This window comes from Nycticebus coucang, chromosome 3, assembly GCF_027406575.1.
Source record: "Nycticebus coucang isolate mNycCou1 chromosome 3, mNycCou1.pri, whole genome shotgun sequence".
In the NCBI taxonomy this organism is placed as follows: domain Eukaryota; kingdom Metazoa; phylum Chordata; class Mammalia; order Primates; family Lorisidae; genus Nycticebus; species Nycticebus coucang.
In genome coordinates this window covers 11,457,806-11,477,020 of record NC_069782.1, presented here as the reverse complement: position 1 = coordinate 11,477,020, position 19,215 = coordinate 11,457,806, and the positions used below count along the sequence as shown (strand labels likewise).

General features: G+C 54.0%; 1 protein-coding gene across 1 annotated transcript; it reads left to right on the top strand.

The window, feature by feature from the left end:
• The first annotated feature begins 1,376 nt into the window (after nucleotides 1–1,376).
• NCF4 (neutrophil cytosolic factor 4) lies at nucleotides 1,377–17,953 on the top strand. Its single transcript, XM_053585170.1, has 10 exons — nucleotides 1,377–1,591; nucleotides 6,595–6,679; nucleotides 7,086–7,236; nucleotides 8,758–8,828; nucleotides 11,658–11,785; nucleotides 12,883–12,940; nucleotides 13,599–13,697; nucleotides 15,894–16,024; nucleotides 16,261–16,326; nucleotides 17,554–17,953. Exons 1-10 carry the CDS (start codon nucleotides 1,560–1,562, stop codon nucleotides 17,747–17,749), a joined length of 1,017 nt encoding a protein of 338 aa, XP_053441145.1. The 5' UTR covers nucleotides 1,377–1,559; the 3' UTR covers nucleotides 17,750–17,953.
• The last annotated feature ends 1,262 nt before the right edge of the window (nucleotides 17,954–19,215 follow it).

Below are 19,215 nucleotides of genomic sequence, written 5' to 3'. Positions count from 1 at the left end.
TCTCCATTCCTGGAGAGAGGCAGCTCTGGGCACCCTGAGAATAGCTCCTGTTTTGGTCCTTTTGTCTGAGAAGTGAGAGACCCTGGCTCCAGGATTTGCTCCACAGACCCCGGTCCTAGTTCTGGGGCTGCTAATATGGCCTGGGTTTGGAGCAGAGGGAGCAGAAGCGCCTGCCTGTCAGAAAGGCCCGTGCATCAACGCCTAAGGCACGGCTGCTTCCTCATCTCACACTTTGAGGTCTTTCTCTGCGTCTGTGATGTAGGAATACGAGCCCGTGACGCGAATACGAGCCTGTGAGTGCGTGTGTGCCCTGTTGGGAGTTCCTGGGGTGGCCGTGCCCTTTCCTCCTGTGGACTTCCTCTGGGAGAGCTCAGAATCAAATAGCCCTGGTGTTAGGAGGAGCCGCAGAGCCACCAGGTGCCGCTCGGTGTGTAAATACACAAACAAGTAGGAAGCTACCAGAGCTCTGCAGTGACAGCGCAGGGACCTGTGAGAGATGGTAGGGAGGGCCTTCGTTTAGGGTGAGGGGTCAGGGCGGAGGGCATTCCAGCAGAAGGGACCCATGCACAAAGACCCTGAGGGTTAGGCATCTTGGAGCATTCTAGAAATGGAAAAGAGGCCAGGGGAAGACTGTGGGGCTTCAGGGGCTTCGGAGGCAGACAGGACGAGGCGTTCGGACTTTCTCCTGTGTGCAGGATGAAGAGTTGAAGAGTTTAAGCAGGAGAATGTTATCAGGTGGCAGCCCCACAGAGAGGGCTGGCTGGGTGCGGGGGTCTAGGGATGAGAAAATGTCAGCCCAGAGTGCCAGGGGAAGGGTAAGATGGGAGCACGAACCAACCTTCGCACACTACTACAACAGAGAGCAGGGAAGCCAGGGGGGCTTCTTGGAGGGGGTGGCATTTGCACTTGGCCTCAGGGATGACAGGCAAGATGAAAGCCAGCTTTCCAGGCCTAGGGAAGAGCTTGGGCAAAGGTGTGGCAGTGAGGGAGTGAGGGTTGGGTTGGATGGGCCGGAGGATGAGTAGTGACTCCCCTGGTCACAAGGCCCCTTGGTGGCTGAGTCAGCAGTGGAACTCCACCTCTGATGGAGTGGGAGCTTCTGATGCCCAGTTGAGGGTTGGCACTGTTGGGAGTTGACCACTGGCACCTCCCTGACTGCCCTCAGCCTGAGGATGCCCTGCTCCCCTCTAAGGGCACGTGGGCCTCTGCTGCACACGCGCCAGCTCCCTGCCTCTCCTTCTGCTGCAAGGATGGGCATCAAGGAAGTGAACTCCGGCAGACCTGGTGCCTGAGGGTGGGCACTTCCTCAATTGCTGTGCAGCTGGGAGGTGGGGAAAGAGGAAGTGTGGGCCACAGGCCAGACACAGGGGCTGGAGGAGGAGCCTCTTCTAGAATGGAGAAGGCAGGGTGAGCCTCCCTCAAGGCAGCTCCTGGGGACTCCCAGGACCACAAGTTGAGAAAGGACGCAGGGCAGGGTGCCTGGAGGAAGTGAGAGGTGAACTCAGCCTGGACCTGCCTGGGTGAGACCCTCTACCTGCACCCCTGGACCCTTTCCCACCATGGCCCTGGCCCAGCAGCTACGGGCCGAGAGGTGAGTGCCGGGCTGTAGTCTCCCTGGGCCCCTGCCATGCTCCCAGCCTTCTCAGCCTTTCTGCAGCCCCTTATCATCAACAGAGGTTGGGGTTGAGTCAGAATCCAAATACTCAGAAATGCAGACTCTCAGAACTGCTTTAAGGAACCTTCGAGTTGTGGCTTACCACCCAGAGACACAAATGAGAACACCAAGGCTCAAAGAGGGGAGTGACATACTCAGGGCCACACACCAAGTGGGCGACAGAGTCTGGATGGGAACACAAGTGTTGTAAGTCCGAGGCTGGAGCTCTTGGACCCACATTATGGTCAATAATGGCTTTCCATCTTCTGTTCAAACTGAATCACAGAATCTGGATTGTTCTCCCTGTTTATTCAGGTTTGGTTCAAATGCCACCTCCTCCAGGAAGCCTTCCCTGACAGCTCTTACCTCATTGCTCTGTGATCTCTCACCCTGTTTCCATTTTATACATAGTCCTCTTATTACTGGCATAATTTTATTACTCAATTTTTTTATTTTTCTCTATCCTTGACTCCATGAAGGCTTTTGTTTTTTTTGATCACTGCTATATCCGTGGGATGTAGAACAGGGTCAGTGCCTAATACGTGTTCCTGAAGGAATGAATGAATGAGTGAATGGATTTTTGAGCTGGAAAAAATGCCCTATATTCCTCTAGTCCAACCTTGACATTGCACAGATGGAGAAACTGAGGCCTAGGGAAGATAAAGGGCTCACTCAGGGTCACTTGGAGTGACTACAAGGCGGGGCCTAGCCTCATCTCTCAGCAAAGACGTTTTAGACTTTCCTCAGCAATCAGGTCTGTGTTCTGAGCTGCAGGGGCCTCAGGGACAGAGCATGGCTCCTACCCCGCTGGACTGGAACAGCAGTTGACATCTGGCAGTGGGTGCCTCTATTCACTCTGTGGAAGCCAGCAGAGAGAGCTGGGTCAGGCTGGTTTAGGCCTTAAGTGGGCAGCAGAGGGCCTGTGGTGGAGCTGGGGGCTGGAGGTAGAACCCGCGGTGGAATCTCCAGAGGCTGAAGGTCAGAGTGCAGTCTTGACTGTGTGTAGAGGTGAGGAGAAGCAGCAGAAGCAAATACTTAGGGGGTCAGAATGGCCCTCCTGAGCCACAGAGGGTGGTGCTGGGGGCCAGATGAGTTTGGTAAGACTCTCTTCCACAAGTTCTCATAACCAGGCCTGACACGCAAACTCCAATCTTCCTGCAACAGCAGCTGTTTGAGGCTTGGGGGCACTTCCTGCTTTGGGTTTAGAGGGTTCAGGAGATGATGTCAAGGTCTGGCCAGCAGGACTGTGTTCCCTCCCTCCCACTCCTGTCTCTGATGAGCAGCAGTCTTGACCCCAGAGGGGGCAGAGCCACCCCTTGGTGGGGCTTTTGAGCCAGATCCTGGGGCCGGTGGACTCCTACACCCCAAGTGCCTCCCTGACAGCAGGCCTGGAGTGCTCTGCTTGAGGCCAAAGCACAGGGCATGATGAGAGGGAGCAGATTCACACGATAGGACTTTCTGGCACCCTGAGACATCCAGTGATGTAGAGGGCTGCCAGAGGGTGGCAAGTTCGGTTCTAACAGGCCTGTTTTGAGCACCTACTATGCGCAAGGTGCTGTGAAAGTAGAACTAGCTGCTCTCCAAGGGCCCTTACAGCTGCCGGCCTCGGTCTCGACTCCAAAGTGGACTTTACATGAACAGCCAAATGTGCACTGGGCCCAGGCAACCCCCAGCAGGCCTGGGCGCAGTCTCCGAGGAAGGGGCTACTCCATGTGACTGCAAGCTGGGTTTCCTGCACCCCCTCCCCCATCCCTGTGCAGCAGCCTCCCTGCCCACCCCTGCTGGCCACCTGGGCCCTCTTACACTACCTACCAGAGGCCTCACTAAACATAAATGGGGACAACAGCCACATGGTGAGCGCCTACTGTGTTTTCAGGCCCTGTTCTGGGCACTGGGGACGCAGCATGAGCAGAGTCCCTGCCCTCATGGGGATTTTAGGGACCTCATGACCACCCAAAAACATATTGTCCCCATTTTTTGGAAGCGGGGAGGAGCCAGCACACAGAGAAGAATCTTCCCAGGGGAATCCAGCCCTTCCCTTTCTAGACCTTTCTTTACCTGTCCCTAGACCATCTGCTGGCGATGACCCTGTTCAACCCCCTTTCTTGGCACCCCCACCTTAGAGAGACTCAGCCCCTCCATGAGGCACAGAGGGTCTCCTGCATGGGCTCTACCTCTCTGAGGTTCACTTCTGGTCACTTTCCACCCCATGCACCATGCTTGAGCGAGCCCAGTTCCCACGGGTCCTCGAATGTATCCTCATAAACGTGTCCTCAGGAATGTGCCTTCATGTGTGGCAATGGGCTTTGCACCTGCCGTCCCCCTGCCCGAGAGGGTTTCCCACCATCTGTGGCTGACTATTCTTTGTGACTGACCACTGGCACCTCCCTGACTGCCCTCAGCCTGAGGATGCCCTGCTCTCCTCTAAAGACACATGGGCCTCTGCTGCACACGTGTCAGCTCCCTGCCTCTCCTTTTGCTGCAATATTGATTCTTGGAGGGACTGTAACAAGGGCCAAACTCCTCTTGAAGCTCAAATGCCATGTAATTTTCCTTCATAGCTCTGTGACCATTTAAATGATGTAGTTGTTTGTTCCGTGTCCTGCGCCTCTTCTCCCATGAGATCCAAGAAGTACATGTGTCCTGATGGGCTGGGAATAATGTCTGTGATACATGCGGGTTTGCTACAGTTTCTGCTAGAAGCCAGTGTTAGGAAGCAAAATTCTGGAGCCAGGCTGCTGGGGTTCAAATCCCAGCCTCCCAACTTAACTTGGGCAAGTTAGTTGACCTCTCCGACCCTCATCTGTGCCTTATGACCTTGTCTTAGAAGAGCCCCTGGTGCATAGTTCCTATTACCCAACCTGCCTGACTCCCTGCCTGGGGCATTTCTTCCCCCCCAGGTTCCTTCCTACCCTCCTCCGCCAATCACACTGCAGAGGAAGCTACCCATGACATTTACAACCTCAGGGGAGAAAGTGCAGGAGGAAGCTTCTCCCAGGGGTGTCACCATGCACGTGGGGAAAGTGAGTGGGGAGGTGGCCAGCAGCTACTGAGCTTTTGGAGCTGGGCTGTGGGGATTTCCTCTGCCCGCCCACTGCTGCCCTGAGTCACCCCTGGGTGGCAGCCTCCTGAGTTCTGATGCAGCCACAGGATCCCAGGTCATGAGGGACCAGCATGGCCCGCCGTAGGGTGTGTAGACTTCTGAAGTCCCAGCCAGCTCTGAGCCCTTGGACAAGCAGTCCCTGCCCTCACCCTGTTTCCTAATTTGCTACACTGGAAGAATCCCCACTGCTTCTTGGTTCTTTAACCATCTACAAGCGGCTGGACCCAGTGACCCCTGGCTGCCCCCACTCCCTCTCCTTGGCTATCTGTTTTCTCTTCCCCTATCTGTCCTTCTCAGCCCCTTTCTCAGCTTGCTGATAGCTTTTCACTGGGAGTCCTAGCCACAAGCCTCAGGCAGATAGATGGATTTTACCTCTCCCAGTCCAGCTGAGACTGAAGACCCCTATCCTGAGCTCCAGAGCTGTACAGACTTTCCCCTGCCTGCCAACCTGTATGCCCAGGAGGCTCTCAAATTAGCATGTCTCAAACTGAGTCCATCAACCCTGCCCCTGCTCCCCATACTGCCTAGAAGTATGGATGTCACTCTTGATACTGGCCTTTCTTTCACTCCCACATCCAAACAGTGCCCAGTGCCTGCTGGTCATAACTTAGGAACAACTTGCAAATGGGTCATATGTCTGTTAGAAATGCATCAGACTGCAGGAAACAGAGGAAAACTGGGCTTATTTTTTCACATAACAAGAAGCCCAGATGTAGGCTGTGGCTGATCTGCAGCTTAGTGACTTCAGGCCCAGCACCCCAGAGAATCCTTTGGTCTTCCTCATGTTTTTATCTCATGGATGCAATATGGCTACTACAGATCCGGATGTCACAGTTGCTTTCAAGGCTGCCTTCAAGGGAGGAAGCTGTGCTGCTCTTGTCCATCACTCAGGATCAGGAAAGGAGATGCTCTGGCGAGGCCTCTGTGTCAGGTTTCCTCTCGTGTCTTATTGGCCAGAACTTCTCTTAACTGTAAGAGAGGCTGGGAAACAGGAGCAAGATCATTATGTTTGGGTCAGACCAACCATGACCTATCACCTTGGGGCATAGCACATCGCGACTCTGAAGAAAATTGGCACCAGAAAGAAGCAGGGGCCAAGTAAATGCTAATAGTGCTTGCCAAGGGTGATGGTCCTTGTGCCTGTCCCTACAGCTCCTTCCTTTCCACATGGCTTCCTGGGCTGGCCTCCTAAAACCAGGCTTGTATAGGGTCTTACTTTCTCCCAAATCCCTGCATCGCTCCCTGTTGCCTGTAGAAACTCCTGACTTGGCCCTCGAGACTGGCCTCCCTGCCTGTTCAGTTTCAGATTGCACAAGACCCGGGCCCACCCCTCAGGAGATGCTACTCCCACTGCCCAGAGGACCCTCCCTGGTTTCCTACCCAGTGGGTTCCCAGCTCACGTGTCACCTTCTTTTTGAGGATTTTCCTAGCCTGGGCATAATTAGTCCTTCTCTCTGTGGGGCTCCCACAGTACCCTGTCCAGGGCGTGTTGACCCCATTACCACTGTGATGCAGGGCCTAGGACACAGCCTGGGATGGAGGAGGGGCTTGATACCTAGTTCCTGGATGATTCGATGCACTTGCAAAAAAGGCTTTTTAGGCTATAATATGACTGTGTATATGTGGTTCCCAGCTTCAAAGCCTTTCCTCGCAAGGCCTCATCTGCGTCTTGTTATCTCCGTGTTTATCATTGTCAGTGACTGAGCCCAGCACGGGAGGGTTGCTGGAGGAGGAATGCCGGGTACACCATCGGTGTGCTTCGCACACCACCTCCCTCCCAGAGGCCCGTGGCTCACGTCAGGGTGATAACCAGGATTTCTTTTCTGGCCTCCCTCAGTGACTTTGAACAGCTTCCAGATGACGTTGCCATCTCAGCCAACATCGCCGACATTGAGGAGAAGAGAGGCTTCACCAGCCACTTTGTAAGAGAGACCCCTGGTCCTTCACCCTCTGCCTGCTGAACCTCCATCCAGCTGACCTCTCAACTTTTACCCTCCAACCTCGGCATCTCTGGCTCTCTTATCTCTTAAGTTCTATCTCAGATGTTCTGAACAGGGCTGATTTTACCTTTCAGAGAACGTTTGACAATATCCTGAGACCTTTTGACTATTGCCTCTGGGGACAGGGCTGCTGCTGGTGAGCAGAGGCGAAGGCTGCTGCTACACCTGCCATATGCATAGGACAGCCTCCAGCAAGGGGTCATCCAGCCCCAAGCAGTGCTGAGGCTGAGAAGCCCTGTGCTACGCCTTTGACCTCTGACCTTTCCCCTTTCCTTTTGCCTTCTACCCCTGACCTCTGAGCCTCCTGCCTACTTTCTGTCATCCCTAGGTTTTTGTCATCGAGGTGAAGACAAAAGGGGGCTCCAAGTACCTCATCTACCGCCGCTATCGCCAGTTCTACACCTTGCAGAGCAAGCTGGAGGAGCGCTTTGGGCCAGAGAGCAAGAGCCCCCTGACCTGCAGCCTGCCTGTGCTCCCAGGTAGGACCCACCCTGACCCCCTTCCTTCTAGCTCCTAAGTGAATACTATGCATTTAGTCCATGGGGGGAGGGATAGCTCTGCCAGCCCTCCCTGCTCCATCTGCCCCTCTGCCTCTACCCCAAGAGCTCCAGCTGCTCAGCCCTTGGCCTTCTGTGATGTTTACAGCCTCCTGCTCCTGCCATTCACCACTGAGGAGGCCTCAGTCTGGAGCACAGCAGACGGGGTGCCCGAGCATCTTAAACACACCATCTTCCAGCCTCTCTCTGCCTCCTTCCAGGAGTCCTCTCACTCCCCAGTCTGAGCTCCCACCAGTCTCTGTGGCTCCCCTTCTCCCCACTCCCATCCTGCCAGGAATGGTCCCCTCACACCTCCCCATCCTTCAATCCCCACTCTGTCCTAAGTGCACCTCAGCTCCCGCCCCAACAGCCTCAGCCCACAGGAGGGAACTTCCCATCATGGGAGTGTTATAAGGAGGTGGTCTTAGCAGGGCCCTCCATGCTCTACAGGTGGAAAACGGGGACCCTTATCGTCCTTCCTCAAACCTCGGGGACTCTTTTTGACTGTCCCTTCTTCAAGCTTGTGTACGCTTACTCTCTCTCTTCCTCTCTCCCTTGCTCTCCCTCTCTCTCTCCTCTGCCCCCAATCCCCCTCTAACCCGCACCCCCCATCTCAGCATATGACTATGTTCTTCCTCATCTAGTCCTACCAAGGAAATCAAGAGGTCTTGCCTATTCTAAGCCAACCTCTCCACCTGGGACCTCCTCTATTTGCAGACTCTCCCGGACAATCTGCCCCTCATTTTCCTTGCATAGTCGCCTTCTCCCTGCTATAATGACCCACCCTGCTAAGCTCCTACACAGCCGCTTTCCTCTCCCAGAGCCTCTGTGTCCCCAGAGCCCTCAGAGATGGCTTTTTTAATACTTTGACAACAAATCTTCATTCACAGTCTCACCTTCACATCGCCCTCCTCCCCTCCACCCCTCGGCCTGGCTTCCCTCTGGCCGCTCAGCTGACAATGTTCCTCTGGGTAAGGTGGGTTGGGTGTGACCAGCCAATTCCAGCTTCTGTGGGCTCATCTCTGGTCTCATCCTCACACCGCTGGTCCTTCCTCCCTTGAGTTTTCTGCATCCCTCTTTTGCACCAGTGTCTCCCAATTCCCTTCCCACCTTACCTCCCCATTACTGAGTCTACCTTCTCTGCTGCTCCTTGGAAGGTGTGTGTTCTCTGGACAGACACAGGCCTCTGTCTTCTCCTTTCAAACACACAACTGGGCAAGCTGACCCCTGCTTGGGGTCACCTTCTTGCTACTAACTCCCAAATATCTAGCTCTAGCTCAGACCCTCCTGCCACCACCAGATACCACCACTGCCTGCCCTGTGGACATTGGGGCCAGATGGGTCTCAGGCTTAGGGGAATGGCTCCATCCGTGCTCCTGCCTCAAGGCTCCTGGAGAAGACCTTCTCCAGATGTGAATCACATCTTTTGGTTGGTCGCTAGGACAGCTCTTTGCCTCTCCTCAGCCAAGGTCTATGTTGGTGTGAAGCAGGAGATTGCTGAGACGCGGATACCTGCCCTCAACGCCTACATGAAGGTATCAGTGTGCCGGGCCACCTCTCGGCACTTGGGAGGATGGGGAGTGCTGGGGTGGGGATTTAGGCACCACCCCTGGGGCATGGCTTTGGGCACAGGGGCCCGCTCTTGGCTGGATGGCCATCTTCAATCCCTAAAGGTCTGGCCTGGGGAGAGAAACATGATGTGTGCTCTGGGTTCTGGGGATTGGGGGAGGAGCAACAGAGAAGGTACAAGGAGCTGCACTTTGACTTGACAAATCTTTATTTAGTGTTCCAAGTCAAAGCAAATGTCTGTGCCAGGAGTTAGGGTACAGCAATGAATTTGATGCAACACCTGTCCCCAAGGGACCCACTGCCCTGTGGGAATACAGGCACTTGGAGGCACGCATTCACGCATACACGCATACACCTCCATACCCAGGTCATGACCAACGAGGCCACAGATCACTCATACAGGGCCTCTGTGCAAGCTAGGGAGGGTCTCCCTCTGGGCCAGCACACACCCCTCACCTTAGCACAGCATGGATTTTACCTGAGCTCAGGAGTCTTGGCTGGGCTCCCTAGTGTATTCTCCAACCTGCAAACTGTTGGTGTCGCTATGAAATAGGAGCACAGAGGAAGGAACAGCTTAGAGGCAGAGGTCAAAATGATCAGGAAAGGATTTCATTAATCAGAGCCATCCAGAAAAAGTGTAGCACTCCTCATGAGGTAGTGAGCTCACCGTTACCTGGGTGGACCACAGAAAACTGGTGAGGCAAGCCCCCTCATAGACAACAGGTGTCCTCATGGCTGAGGAACCCTGAACTTGGAGGCTCTTTGGTCTTGGCTCTGACACTGACTGGCTGGGTGATTTGGGGTGAGCATACATTCTTTCTAGGCCTTGGTTTTCCCACTTATGTAATTGGACAGCACCTACAGCCCTCTGGTCTCACAGGAGTAAAGTTGGGATCTTTTGAGAAAAGGATGTGAAAGTGATTTGTGAACTGTGACCCTGCTTTCAGATGTGAGAGTTCTTGATCTCAATGAAGGGAGTGGGAGGAGGGCACAGGAGGTGGGAGGATGGAGGAGAGAGCAGGGAAATCTGGGCTCTGAGCTCAGAAGAGGAGGGAGGGAAGCCTGCACTGAAGGCATCTACCCTCAAGGGGGCGCAGTGACAGCTGCTCCCATGTGGCTGAGGCTCCACCGTCCTTCTGGGGGTGGGCTCTGAAGGGAGGGACGGAGGGAGGAAGACAAAGTAGGGAGAGAGGATGGGGGGCTGAAGCTCTTCACTCCACAACTGAAGGCTTAGCAACCAGAGGGTCCCAGCATCCCTGAGATTAGTCAGTGCAGAAATCTCTGCTATAGCAACCCCAACCTGTGCTTGCACACCCTCAGAGATGGGGAGCTCACTACCACTCTGCCCAGACTCTGCCTTGACCTGCTTGTCCCATTGTTGGGCAGCTATGAGCCCGATTCTCTGTAATTTCTCCCCACTGATCTCCACCCCATCCTCGTGAAGAATGTGAATCATGTGACAATGACAACTGCCTGAAACCGTGCGAAGTGCTTGGGTTGGCAACCAGGATGCTCTTGGTACATGTTTATGGATAAATGAATATTCTTATTTAGTCCCCCCAATAACTCATGAGTTAGATGCTATTTCCCCATTTATAGGTAAGGAAGTGGAGGCACAGACAGGTGAATCACTCAGTGTCACAGAGCAGTCAGGTTGAGGGAAGGGATTTGAACACACACCTCTGTGACTCCAGGGTTTGAGCTCCTACCTACTGTGCTATGTTGTAATTAAAATACAAACAAACCAGCAACAGTGATGATATCTAATTTAGGCAGGCACTTACTATATGTCTGGTGCTGTTCTAAGTTTTGTGCATATATTTACTTACTTGATTTCCCATGTGGGAGATGCTGTTATTATCACCTGCATTTCATCAATGGACATCTAGAGCTGGTGCGTGGTGGAGCTGGGATTGGGTCCCAGGAGCACCTGGCTCCTTAAACACCTGCCAGGCTGGCTCTAGCCTCTCCCCACATGACAGGCTTTTCCAGGCTGTGCATCCCCCACTCCTCTGGGATAGAGTCCCTGGCCCTTCCCTGTCCTGCTGCAGCCATGGGACCCTCTGTAGCAGAGCCAGCCCCACAGTTCCTGGAGCCGAGCAGCGTATAGTGGGGACACCACCAGGCTCTGGGTGCTCAAGTCCTCACAGCTTCAGGGGCCCTGCATGGGTGTAACCAGCACGAAATGGAACAAGGAGACTAGGGCTTGAGTCCTGACCATTTCCTAGCTCTGCCCCTAGACCGGCCACTTTCCCTCTCCAAACCTCAGTTTCTCCAAATGTGACATGAGATAAAGTACCAGGAAGCATTCTAAAGGCTGCAGTGGCACCAACTGTTGTGAACTTTGGAAACACAGTTGTCTTACCTTGAGCTAAGCGGTAAGGCAGATGGCTCTGGGCGTCCCAGCTCTGTCACTAGCTGTGTGGTCCTGGGCAGGTCCCTTCACCTCTCTAATCCTAACTCACAGGTTATCATGAGATGGGGCAAGGACACATGTGTGTCCTGGCACAGTCACCACCAGGTCCTATTACCTGTCCTCACCCTTGCTGTTCTTGGAGAACTTTCCAAAGGGACTTCTCGAAAACCAGTGTCTTCTCCTGACCTTGAACTCAGGAACAAAGCTTGTGAAGTGTTACCTTCAGCCTGCTGAGTTTATTTTTTTTAATCTATTTTTGTTGTCAGGCATCAGGCTTAGGATGCATTAATAGAAAGAGGAGGGCTAACACCAAGGGGCAGGGATGGGGTGCTCAGGTCTTTCAGCTGACATCTCCCGTCCCACACCCTCTCCCACACAGAGCCTCCTGAGTCTGCCTGTCTGGGTGCTGATGGACGAGGACGTCCGGATCTTCTTTTACCAGTCACCCTACGACTCGGAACAGGTGCCCCAGGCGCTCCGCAGGCTCCGCCCACGTACCCGGAAAGTGTAGGTGACTGTCCCCTGTGCTCACCAGGCCAGAGGCCTGGGCCCCTGCTGGAAAGTCATCTCTCTTCCCCAGAAAAAGAGAAGGAACTCAGATCCATTCTATCCCTGGACACACCAGGATGGTTTGCTTCATTAAATGAGTTTAGACAATCAGCTTCAGGCTGGAGGGACAGAGGGTGGGTGCTTTGATGGGATAGTGAGGACTGGAGGAGGGGCATTGGGACATCAGCCCTGGAGGGTTTGGTGCCACAGTGACCACTAGGGATAGCCAAGATCTCTGGGTGCCCGGAAAGAGTGGGGAGCAGAGAGGAGGGAAGAGCCACTTAATCCACAAATGTCCCCCAGCTCCTCCAGAATGCGTCCTCCCTGGTTTGCTGCAGTCCCCGAGGCTGGCTGTGGCACTGGTGGTACCACATTGGCTTCCCCACGACACTGCTGCTCTTTTATTCCAAAAAGCCCAGTCCTCCCTTCTAGCCCCCTTCTAAGCAAAAGGCAATCACCAAAAATCCAAGCTACTAAAATCGTGCCGGAATTCCAAAGTCCGGGTTACTGCTGCTAAGAATCCAAGGAAAAGCAGGACAGAGCCCCTGTACCCCACCTTCCTCCCACTCCTCCCCCAGCCCGACCTCCGGGAGTCCTCTCTGTGCCTGGCGTCTCCCAGTGCACCAGGTAGGTGCAGCCTGAATTCCAGCTGTGCCACTTGGCAGGTGTGTGTCCTGGAGCTGGAGCTATCACTTCTTCAAACCTCAGTTTCCTCAGCTGAAAAATTAGAATAACAATTGCATCAGAGGTTGCTTGTGGGGAGTAGAAGGAAGAACAAATGTGAGACGTCTGGCAAGTTAAGCCACTGAGCTAAAGCGTATCCTCTTCCCAGGTCCTTTCTGAGCCTTGGCCTTCTGGTCCACAAAGAGCGGAGAGCAATCCCGCCTCCTAGGCGGATGTGAGAGTTCAGGGACAAGCTGCTGGCCCAGGGGGGCAACTGTAGCTGCTCTAACACCCTCTCCTTCCCCACCTTTTCCCACCCTTGGTGAGGGTCACCTTTTGGCAGAGAAGCAGGGAGCTGGGCCCAGAGAGAATCTCAAATCTTCTCTCCACAGCAAGAGCGTGTCCCCACAAGGTGCTGGCTTTGACCACATGGCAGCTCCAAGAGCAGAGGTATGGGTGCCCCGTCTTCCCCCTGGGGCAGCAGCCTTGCTCCACCTGTCGGCCACTGAGCCCCTCCTGCTGGGCGCTGCTGGGAGCCTAGGATGGTTCTGGGTACTGCGGCCTCTACCTCTGACATGGGGACCACCAGTACAGCCAAGGGAAGGGAAAGTGACCAGCACATAGAAGCTAAGGAGACCATGTCTACCTGTGGCTCATCCCACCAGCTTGCGTTAGCTGCTGCTGGGCCAGTCCTGCCTTGGAGACAGAAGCAGCAGAGATGACTCAGACAAGGCCCTATCTTCAAGGAGCTGGAAGCCTCAATGGGCATCTTAAAAATCAGTGAAGGCAGGGCCCTGGCAGAGGGCAGCTGGAGGTTATCGGAGGCCTGGAGCCTGCAATGGGGCCTGGGGCTGGGGAAGGTGCTTGGTCCAGAGAGTTTGGACCCTTTTCCTGTGTGCTTATCCCACTAGGTCTGGAAAGAGCATCCATTCTGGAGTCAGGGAGACCTGGGTTCAAACCCCAGCTCCTCCGCTAACAAATAGGATGGCCTCAGACAAGTCACTCATTCTCCCTGAGCCTATTTCCTCATCTGTAAAATGGGCCCCCGAGCACATAAGGAACTTCAGTATGCTTCCTCCCTCCCTCCTTACCCTACTCTCCTCCCCAGGCCGTGTTTGACTTCACTGGGAACAGCAAGCTGGAGCTGAATTTCAAAGCTGGAGATGTGATCTTCCTTCTCAGTCGGATTAACAAAGACTGGCTGGAGGTGAGTTTGAAGGTGAAGGTGGAGGTGAGTGTGGACGGGAGGGTAGAGGTGAGTTTGGAGGTGAGGTTGGAGGTGAGAGTAGAGGTGAGTTTGGAGGCGAGGATGGAGATGAGGGCAGAGGTTGAGTTTGGAGGTGAGAGTGGAGATGAGAGTGGACGTGAGTTTGGAGATGAGGCTGGAGGTGAGTTTGGAGATGAGGGTGGACGTGAGTTTGGAGATGAGGGTGGATGTGAGTTTGGAGATGAGGGTGGACGTGAGTTTGGAAGTGAATGTGGAGATGAAGGTGGAGGTGAGCATGGAGGTGAGGGTGGAGGTGAGCTAGCTTTAGGTGTGGTAGGGGTGCAGAGACTGAGGAGGGGTCAGGGAAGAGATGCCATCTCAGGATAATCCTAAAGATCTAGGCAGGTAGGGACGCTTACGGGAACACCGCCACTGGGGAGGCAGGTGTGTGGTAGGAGCAGAACATTCTGGAGCCCATGCACCTGCCTTTGGTTTTGACCCTGACAAATGGGTTGCTTCTGGCAAGTAAGTCAACCTACTGAGTGTGGTTTCTTGGTCTGTAACAGGGTTCTCTGCAATGGCACTATTGACGTGTGGGGCCAGATAAATCTTTGTGGTGGGGGTGTCCTGGGCATTGCAGGGTGGTCATCTCGGGGCTCCCCATGAATGCCAGCAGCACCTCTCAGTTGCAGCAATCATGCAGGTCTCCAGATATTTGCTTGAGGGGGACAAGGTCACCCCTGGTTGAGAACCACTGGTCTGTAATACGAGCTGACCTCACCTTGACAGCAGCAGTAAGAGATCGCAATGAAGAGCCTGTGTTGGTCACGTACTAGCGCTGTTTTTAACCAACTCAGTGGAACTATTGGAAACTTGTGCAATCCTATGGTTTCCTTTTCTGTAAATGTTTCTTCATCAGGTTCCCGGAAGGGGTAAAGGAGACAGTAGATGTACAGGGCTTACATACCAAGAGCCCGGATGTGTGGCGCCTGGCTGGGTGTGAGGGTCCTTCGGAGACTTAAATGAGACTTCAAAGGCTGTGCCTGTCTCCGTCACCGCTTTCTCCCTGGTGACCTGTAGGAGGACTCCATTCAGACTCAGGGAGTGGAGACAGGAAATCACTGCCTGGAGGCTCCGGGCCAGGCCAGCCTTTTGCATCGGGTCTTATTTGGACTCTGTGCTCCTGGTTTAGGGGGAGTCTGATGGAGATTCTGGGACAGGACTAGAGGCAGGGCCAGTCTCCAAGGGTCTTGAGACCATTGAGGGTCAAGTCAGGTCCCTGGTGTCCACGGGCTGGAGAGGACCAAGTGATGACTGGTCTAGCTGATTTCACAGTTTCAATTTGACCCCAATCCTGGAGCTCTGTCTCAGGGACTTGCAGCTCTTATAGCCACCGGAGGGGTCTTTGGGTCACTCTCCAGACATAGGAAACATTTATTGCCTTCCTGTTTTTTGGAAAGTGGAAAGTCCTGTGTGTCAGTATGCTGGCTGGCCTTGGGCCTCAGGCTGGAGGAGGGGCAGGCGGCGGGGAGGAGGCTGTGCCGAGTCTTGGTTTATATGTCTCTAAAGTGGCATGTAAATCATGCCATAATTATCTTCCATAGGGTCATTGTGAAGGTTAAGAGAACCATGTGCAAAGCCCAGGCAGTGGCCGGGTCTTGGTCTGACATGTGGGAGAGAGGCCTGGGCTAGAGGGAGAGATTTCTGGCTACTTGGTTTAGAGTAAGGTCTCGGTGGCATCTGTGGAATGAATGAATGAGTGGGGCTCACCCGCAGGCCCTTCTCCACTCCTCATGCTCTTCTTGCCCTGTTCTATTTTCCTCTTTAACACCTGCTCCCCACAGAGGTCACTGTTTACATGCACCACCTGTCATCCTCCATTGTGACAGAAACTCCATGAGGACAAGGACTCCGTCTGTATTGAAAGCCTAGTACCTGTCACATAGCAGGTGCTGGAAACACCTTTATTGAATGAATGGATGAGTGAGCTGAAAGCAGCTGAGTAGGGATGATAAATTCAGACCTTGAGCTATTCTAGAAGTGAAATATAAGTCTTCTTAAGATGGATGGGGACCTAGGCAAGGGGACCCAGACCTCCCTGCCTTTCCCTGTCATTGGAAAGGGGCTAGGGGTTCTGAAGCGTGGTCCTGCCACCTCTCCTCTAGCCCACCAGACATCCCTTCTCTTCCTCCTCAGGGCACTGTCCGGGGAGCCACAGGCATCTTCCCGCTTTCCTTTGTAAAGATTCTCAAGGACTTCCCTGAGGAAGACGACCCCACCAACTGGCTGCGCTGCTACTACTATGAAGACACCATCAGCACCATCAAGTGCGTGGCCTGCGGGTGGGAGGGGCTGCCCACCCTTCCAGTCCCTGCCACCACCATCTCCCATTCCATACACCTGTGTGTCCCTTCCTAACACTGAAGATCCCTATGGCTCCCACTGCCTTCCAGACAAACCACAGCGCTGTCGCAGTGCTGTTAAGGTCCAGCCCTGCCTGGTTGGCCTCACTCACGCCCTCTTTCTGGCCTGAGGCCCCTCACCCTGGCCTGTTGCCCTTTAGGGACATTGCGGTGGAGGAGGACCTCAGCAGCACACCACTGTTCAAAGACCTGCTGGAGCTCATGAGGTGAGGGGCTGCAGAGGCAGGCCCAGACCTGAACAGAGGGAGAAGGGCCAAGGATTAGCGGTCAGCTACTAGATGCAGGGTGGTATCACCTGCTGGGGCTGAGGATGAGCAGGGGCTGCAGAGAGGTAAAGGGATTGGCTGAGGCCACACAATTCATGAGTCCAGATTTAGACCTGTGGCTTCAGCCAAGTCTCTCTGGCTAGAAGCCTTGGACGTGGGTTCTTCACCATCAGGGAAATCATTACCTTTGATTGGTGGACAGTTATTTTACAGAATGGTGATAGTATCATTATGTGTCTAACTATGAAAGTCAAACTCGCACATTGCAGAACAAGACATGTTGGTAATCATGTTGGAATGTACAAAAGGTAGATCCACCTCATATTTTTATCTGTCTCATTCTTTGCTGTACATTCAGATCTCTCCAGTACACACACCCCACCCCTCACACACAACACAAACACACACACACATCACATACACATACACACGCCCCACTCATCCCACATATACCCTATACACACCCATACACACACACCACACACACCCCAGACACCCCCCACACACAGACACATACAACCATGACTTTGCCTGCACCCAGCCCTTCTGTGGCCGTGCTGTGAGGGCTGGAGCCATGCCCTGCTGTGGGCCTCTGAGGGTTTCTCCCACTTTTTCACTACTATAAACAATATTGTGATGACCATCTTGGTTTGCCTATTGGATGACTCATCTGATTATTTCTTTGTGATGATTTTCAAGAAGTGGAATTTTGGGATCAAAGTGTTTGCGAGTCTGTTAGGCTTCTGGCCCATTTTGCCGGATTCCCTTTGGGAAGGTCAGATCCAGTTTTACATCGCAGCCAGCTGGAAGAACACCCGCCTCCCCGCACCCCACATCAGATGGCTCCATTGCTTACCTAGCTCTCCTCTCCAGGGCTTTCCTCTGCCCTTGTCTGTGCCAGGGCAGAGCCAAAGCCAGTCCTCTTTCTCACTACAGCACAATCAGTTATTGTCAAAGTCCCTTCTCTCCTTTGGGCTTCAATTTTCTGGTCTGTACCTTGGGAGGTGGGACTCCTCGGATGATAATGGCTTTCGTCAAACTCTGACCTTTTCTGGTTCTTAGACCCAGGCCCTAAGGCTCTCTTTGCTCCTCTCCCTGGCCCTGCGTAGGCCCAAGCCGCTGAGTTTCTCCTCAGGTCCTTGATTAACCCTGACGTTTCCCACACAGGCGGGAGTTCCAGAGGGAGGACATCGCCCTAAATTACCGGGACGCTGAGGGGGATCTGGTCCGGCTGCTGTCAGATGAGGACGTGGGGGTCATGGTGCGGCAGGCTCGAGGGCTCCCCTCCCAGAAGCGCCTGTTCCCCTGGAAGCTGCATGTCACCCAGAAGGACAACTACAAGGTCTACAACACAGTGCCCTGAGCTGCCCCTGTCCCTGGGGCAATGAGGGGCACCTGGCAAAGAGCCTCAGAGGAGATCAGGACCAGAAAAGCCTGAGAGGATGACAGGGACTTCCTGGCTCCAAGGCTGACGGACCTGCCAGGCTTGGCCTGTACTTGTTTGGGTCTTTTCTTCACCTCTGAATTAAATAAACCATTTCACCTCGAGGGGCCAGACTGGAGAAAATGGTATCTTTTTGCAGAAAGAGAAAAGTGGGAATAATATACCATCTAATGAGTGTCAACTAGGAGCCATTTGTATCTGGCAGGGGGCCCTGGCTCTGGGCCACCAGCCCAGCCATCCCTTTCCTCACCATGTCCCTGGGTGGGGGAAGCCCCCCCCCTTTTTTTAGAGACAGAGTCTCACTTTATGGCCCTCGGTGGAGTGCCGTGGCATCACACAGCTCACAGCAACCTCCAGCTCCTGGGCTTAGGCGACTCTCTTGCCTCAGCCTCCCAAGTAGCTGGGACTATAGGCACCCACCACAAGGCCCGGCTATTTTTTTGTTGCAGTTCAGCCGGGGCTGGGTTCAAACCCACCACCCTCGGTATACAGGGCCGGTGTCCTACTCACTGAGCCACAGGCGCCGCCCGGGGAAGCCCCTTTTTGCTGCCCACTTCCCTCTGCCCCTCCCTCCCTTTTCCTGGGATTGGCCACCTGCCTCCCAGAAGGGGTCTGCTCCCAGTACCCTCTGGGGTCACACAAGTGCCAAGTCCTCTTCTGGGTGCTGAGGGCTGGGAGACTTCCTGTTTCTGCTGCTCTGAGGACAAGGAAAGATGGGGTTCTGGAGTCTCCATTGTCAGCAGGGGAAGGGGAAGAAGACTCTGGTCCCAGTGGGGAAGAGGAGGGAGCATCATGATGGGTACATTCTAATCTTTTTATCCCAATCCTTCAAAAACACACAGTTGTCACTTCCACAGTGGTGTTGGGAGGACCTTGGTGGACCCTCTCCCCAGTGAAACAACTGTTCAATTGATAGAAAAAACAAAAATACTTAAAATCAACTATTTGAAATCGCAGGGAATTATCTTAAGGGCCCATAGCAAACAGAGAGACATTTATTCATAATTCAAGAGACATTTATTCTCAGGAAGAGTAACAAGTCTGTGGCATCTGAGCCACCCCATGCTCCCGTGTGACAGAAACTCCACTCCAGATACCCGGCTCTGGAGGGATGTGGCCAAGGAAATGGGGCTCCCGCACCCTCCAGCCCCCAGTCTTCTGCAGTTTCACCCAATAGGGGCAGCTGCTGGCATCTGTGGTCTCCACAGCTTGACAAGCCCTATTGCAGGCCGTCACGGCCAAAAGGTCTGAGTTTCCTGCGGTGGCCGTAACAAAGTGCCACAGAACGGAGGCGCCACAACAGGAATTTATTGTTGCACCATTCTGGACGCTAGGGGTACACAGGCTGTGCTCCCCTGCTTCCTCCCGGCTTCTTGCGTAGTGCT

What these genes read in the sequence shown, in the direction of transcription:
- NCF4 (XM_053585170.1), top strand. Translation starts at nt 1,560, where the DNA reads ATGGCCCTGGCCCAGCAGCTACGGGCCGAGAG. An exon ending in CAGCAGCTACGGGCCGAGAG is followed by an intron (nt 1,592 to 6,594) that starts GTGAGTGCCGGG and finishes GGCCTCCCTCAG; the next exon opens with TGACTTTGAACAGCTTCCAG. An exon ending in CGCCCACGTACCCGGAAAGT is followed by an intron (nt 11,786 to 12,882) that starts GTAGGTGACTGT and finishes TTCTCTCCACAG; the next exon opens with CAAGAGCGTGTCCCCACAAG.